At 50.3% G+C, this 5,164-nt stretch overlaps 1 protein-coding gene across 1 annotated transcript in view; it reads left to right on the forward strand.

Annotated features, from left to right (window-relative positions):
- The window catches only part of PPT1 (palmitoyl-protein thioesterase 1), a 7,889-nt gene extending 3,953 nt beyond the window's left edge, over positions 1-3,936 (forward strand). The window contains exons 4-9 of the mRNA XM_005427109.2: positions 218-288; positions 958-1,060; positions 2,487-2,577; positions 2,684-2,782; positions 2,951-3,022; positions 3,325-3,936. Of these exons, the coding sequence (XP_005427166.2) occupies positions 218-288; positions 958-1,060; positions 2,487-2,577; positions 2,684-2,782; positions 2,951-3,022; positions 3,325-3,447 (559 nt within the window). The 3' untranslated portion in view covers positions 3,448-3,936. The remainder of the gene's footprint in view (positions 1-217; positions 289-957; positions 1,061-2,486; positions 2,578-2,683; positions 2,783-2,950; positions 3,023-3,324) is intronic.
- The last annotated feature ends 1,228 nt before the right edge of the window (positions 3,937-5,164 follow it).

The following is a 5,164-nucleotide window of genomic DNA, read 5'->3' on the forward strand; positions in this document are numbered from 1 at the left end:
CATTCCTGGGGTGTTTGTTCTGCCCAGGGAGGTGGTGGAGTCACCATCACTGGATGTGGCTCTGGGTGCCAGGGTTGGGTTGAGGGGTTTGGGCTGGATTGGACTCTGTGATCTTTGAGGTCTCTTCCAAGCCAGTCATTCTGTGATTTTGTGAATTTGTGATTCTGCTCCTGTGGCCTGGGCAGGCCCAGCTCAGCTCTTTTCTCTTCCCCCACAGGAGGGCTGTGGCCCAGAGGTGCCCTGCTCCTCCCATGCTCAGCCTCATCTCTGTTGGAGGACAGCACCAAGGTAGTGTCTGCCCCCTGGCACAGCTCCTGGGCACCTTTTGGGGCTTTTCCCTAAACTCTGATCACTTTCTCACCAATTAAATTGTCTCTTTGTTCCTGGCTGGATCTGGTGATGGGTTTGGCCCAATTAGTGTTTGCTGATTTCATTATCATGCTCTTGCTTAATTGGCAGTGGAAAGCTCTGCTCTGCTCTGTCAGCAGTGGCTTCTCTGCCTGGGTAGGATTCTTACACACCTTGGGAGCTCTTGGGATGAGTTATTTTGTGGGAAATTGCTACAGAAATTGTGAAAATTCTCCAGTTGTGAAACTGAACCTTCTGGCCCACGAGGGTATTTTACAATCAGCATCCTCAAGGCCAAAGCCCCAAGGAAAGAGAGTTGTGAAAAGGAATTAAGGAGTGTGGAGTTAAGAATGAATTCCAGATACTCTGCCCTGAGAATCCCACAGCTCCTGGAGCTGTTTGTTTGTAGTGGAGAGGGAGGATTTGTTGGGAGCCCCCAGGACCCCCATCCCTTATCCTCCCGGGGCAGGAGGGGCTGTCTGAGAGCTTGCAGGGCTCAAATCTGCCTGATTACCTGGGTGACTCTGCTCCTGCTGTGCAAGAGGAGGTTCTGGTGCAGCAGGAGGGATGCAGGGCCCCAGGTTGGTGACTGGGCTGTGTCCTGCCCAGGGGTGTACGGATTCCCTCGCTGCCCTGGGGAGAGCTCCCACCTCTGCGACTGGATCCGCAAAACCCTGGACCTGGGGGCCTACAGCAAGGCAGTGCAGGAGCAGTGAGTACATCCCCAGGATTGCCAATTTTCCCCCTTTCAGGCTCCACAGACTCCCAGCTGCCAGTGGAGGTTCAGCACAGAAACAAAAGGCAGCAGCACAGGCCTGGGGGGAGATCGGATAACCTTATTTAACTTTATTTGATGGTAAAACTCCAGGCCCCACACTGAGGACAACACTTTTTTATCTAGGGGTATTATTAGTTGTTTTGTGACTAGGTTGATAAATTATAGCTGGAGGGTTGAGAGTTGGTTAGTTGTGACCGTGTTCACAGGGTCTCAGGATGAGGGAAGAGAATGAGGATCTGACTCCATGTTTCAGAAGGCTTGATTTATTATTTCATGATATATATTATATTAAAACTATACTAAAAGAATAGAAGAAAGGATTTCATCAGAAGGCTGGCTAAGAATAGAATAGGAAAGAATGATAACAAAGGTTTGTGGCTTGGACTCTCTGTCCGAGCCAGCTGGGCTGTGATTGGCCATTAATTACAAAAAACCAGCATGGGCCAATCAAAGATGCACCTGTTGCATTCCACAGCAGCAGATAATCAATGTTTACATTTAGTTCCTGAAGCTTCTCAGCTTCTCAGGAGGAAAAATCCAAAGGAAAGGATTTTTCATAGAAGATGCCTGTGACAGTCAGTAATTCATCGATTGTCTAGGGAGGGTGGTAGGAGAGCTGGGAATGTTATTGAGATGAGAATTAGTGGGATTCCTAGGAAGGATGGCCTTGAAAATTGGTCATAGAAGCTGAAGTTCATGGTCAGGTTTAGGGGTAGTGCTTGGAGCCATGGGTGGTTTGCTAGAGGGGGGATTTATTGATACCAATGACAGAAGTTTGGGTTGGATAATTAAAGAGAAAACGAGTCATGAAGTGAGCATGATAAAAAATCAGGGGCTGGGGTTTAGTTGAGGCATACCTGGTTGAGGCATACACAGTTTGAGGGCAAACAACAGCTTATAAACAGGGGAGGTTTTAGGGGAGGATACAATCTAACTAATCAGGAGAACTGGGGGTGGAACACAAGGCAGGGAACACAATGTGTAAACCAATGAAGGATTTCAAGGCAGGAGAACAGCTTAAGTAAACTAACAGGGTTTGGAAGGATACAACGCTGAAGGAGAGTAAGAAAGGTCCTGGGGAAAGGGGTGGGGACAGGAGGGGTTAACAACTGGGGAGGGGGTTTGAAACTTGGCAGGGTGTAGGTAGGTAACAAACAAAGAAACTGACACTTAACTGAACCAAATAACAATAAAAGACAAGTCTGTGCCACTCTAAAGACAGGGGGAGGAAAATACAGGTTACAAAACTACAAATTAAACAGTGAACATGCCAAATAAAAAAACACACTACAACACCCCAGGCCAGGCTCAGGAGCAGCTCTGCCTTTCCAGGCTGAGCTTTGCTTTGTCCCCTCTGCAGCTTGGTGCAAGCAGAGTATTGGCACGACCCGCTGAAGGAGGAGGAGTACAGGAAAAACAGCATTTTCCTGGCTGACATCAACCAGGAGAGGGTAAGGACACTCTGCCCTGTGAGCAGCAGCCTGGGAAGGTTGAAGCTGGAGAGTTTCCCTCTCTCTGGGCTCTCCAGTGCCTTGGATGTGTTCTGCTTCCATCCAGGGCATCAATGAGACCTACAAGAAGAACCTGATGGCTCTGAAGAAGTTTGTGATGGTGAAATTCCTCAATGATACCATGGTGGACCCTCCAATCTCTGAGGTGAGGAAGGCAGGGCAGCTCTTGGGGCTTCCCTGTCTCTGGTTTGTCCTTTGGTGGCAGAGGGGCAGGCTGGGCACAAACACAGGCCTGACACTGCCCTGGAAGCCTGCTTGGCTCCTGGGATTCCTTCAGCAGCTGTTCCTTCATTTTTCATCCGTTTTTATGCAGTGGTTTGGGTTTTACAAAAGTGGCCAAGCCAAGGAGACCATCCCACTGCAGGAGACCTCGCTGTACAAAGAGGTGAGTTCTGGGGGCTTCTGCTGTGCCCCCTTTCCTGTCCCTCCCTGGGGTCCCAGCCCTGCTGTTGTCACTCCTGGGGCATTGCCACCCCTGCCAGGAGCTGCTGGTTTGGGGGGACATTTCCCTGTAGCCATTCCTGGCACTGTGGAACCCAGTGAACGACACTGGAGGTTCCTGCCTGGCCCAGGGTCCCCCTCAGTGCCTCATGAGCTCTGCTCCTGTTCCAAGCTTTGCTCCTGGAATCCCTTTTTCCCCTCCATGAGGAGGAGAGCAGAGGTGGAATCTCCCCCTTCTCCCCGCAGGATCGCCTGGGGCTGCAGGAGATGGACAAAGCAGGGAAGTTGGTGTTCCTGGGGGTGCAGGGGGATCACCTGCACTTCTCAGAAGAGTGGTTTGACAGCACCATCCTCCCCTTCCTGCAGTGAAGCTCCCTGGGCAGGGTTTGGCACTGTAACTAACACCAGCCACTGTGCACAGCACTCGGTGCATCCAGGCCTGCAGGGATCTGGGGAGGGGAACAGGAGGGGTTTGCCAGGGTGGAATTGCACTCCCAGCTGGGCTGAGCCTTGCCCTGACTCTGACACAGGGCCTGGTAACTCCAGCCCAGTTCTCAGAGCTGCTCTCCACCCCCTGTTCCTGCAGGGCACCCTGGCAGTATTAACCCAACTCACTAGTGCAGGGATCAGCAAGACTCTCATGGCTCTAGGCAGGGCAATCATGTCACAGCCCCTGCTTCAGCAGGGGGCAAAAAGGCCAAATTTAGGGGTTTCTGGGGGAAAAAAAGAGGGTTTAGAATTCAGCAGTATTAACAGCTTGAACAGTTTTCAACTAATGGCTTGGTTTATGTTCTTTTGTACAACTGAAATCAATAAAGAAGTTGCTATCTAACCAACTAAATAAAAGCCTGGACAGCTGCTGACTGTATTTGGAGGGGAGCTGAGGAAATTCTGGGAATATTCCAAGGAATCAAGGCAGGGTCAGGCAGAGAGGGGGAACTTGTCCTGCCTGAGCTCACTTGTGCCCCCAAAAATGAGACAAGAGCCACAGTAATGAGCAAGTTGGCATTAACTTTATTCTATCTTCTGTATAATCTTAAGTACATAAGAAAGGTTTTTTCACAAGCCTCAGGAGAAGACAAGTACAAGTCACAGGACAGTTTCAAAATAAAAAAAAAATTTGCATAATTTTTCCTTTTTTTTTGTTTTTTGTAAGTTTTGTACTAGAGAAAAAGAACATTGACACTTTACAGAAGAAATGCATTTCAGATATGCTTATGCCACCCGAGGCGTTGGAAAAATGAAGGTCAAAGCACGTGCAGCTCCCTTTGTGGGTCAGTACAGTACTGTGTGATCCATCACTCTGCTCCAGGGCCCTGGAACAGAGGCTACCAGCTTCCACCAAAATAAAGAGCCAAGCAACAGGAGGGGAACAAGGGGGAGGATTCATAGGGGGGCTGATTGCAGATGAGGAAGAGAGTGATGAACCGACTTGATCCAACTCTGGTATTTACAGCTCTGCACTGCTGACCTGGAATGGAGCAGCTCCTTCCTCTGGGGAAGGGCACAGCTTGAGAAAAACCATCCTGGGAGCCTGAACCTGAGCTCAGCTGCTCCAGGAATGAAGCCCTGGGGCAAAGGTTGCCTTGTGAAGGTGGAGGGCTCATGGAATGAGAGGTGCTCAGCTCCAAGCTACCAGCCAGGCTGCTGGGTGGCCGTGGTGGCACCGCTGCAGCCTTCCTGTGGCACTGGGGCGTGAAAGCCTCCTGTCATGGCACAATCAGGAATGCACTGAGCTAGTGGGAATGATGGAAGAGAAATCGGGGTGGAATTGGCCCAGGTCCTCAGCCTTTGGTCCGACAAAACCGTTCCCATGTCCTGTGGTGCCAGCAGCTGCTCCAGAGAGCTGGAGGGAGCAGCCTGCAGGAGCTTCCCAGGACAGCTGGGTGCTGTGGCCTCTGACAGACACTGTCACTTGTTAAAAAAGGGGACAACATTCCTCTCACATGGAACAGTTTTGCTTAAAGGCAATACAAAAACAACACTCTGAAAGCCAACTGCCAGGACTGGCTGTGAAGTTCACCGAGACTCTGATCGATTGGTGCAGTTAGATGGGACAAGGGGAGAGAAAAAGAACCTTCCTGCT

Source organism: Geospiza fortis, unplaced genomic scaffold (assembly GCF_000277835.1).
Source record: "Geospiza fortis unplaced genomic scaffold, GeoFor_1.0 scaffold432, whole genome shotgun sequence".
In the NCBI taxonomy this organism is placed as follows: domain Eukaryota; kingdom Metazoa; phylum Chordata; class Aves; order Passeriformes; family Thraupidae; genus Geospiza; species Geospiza fortis.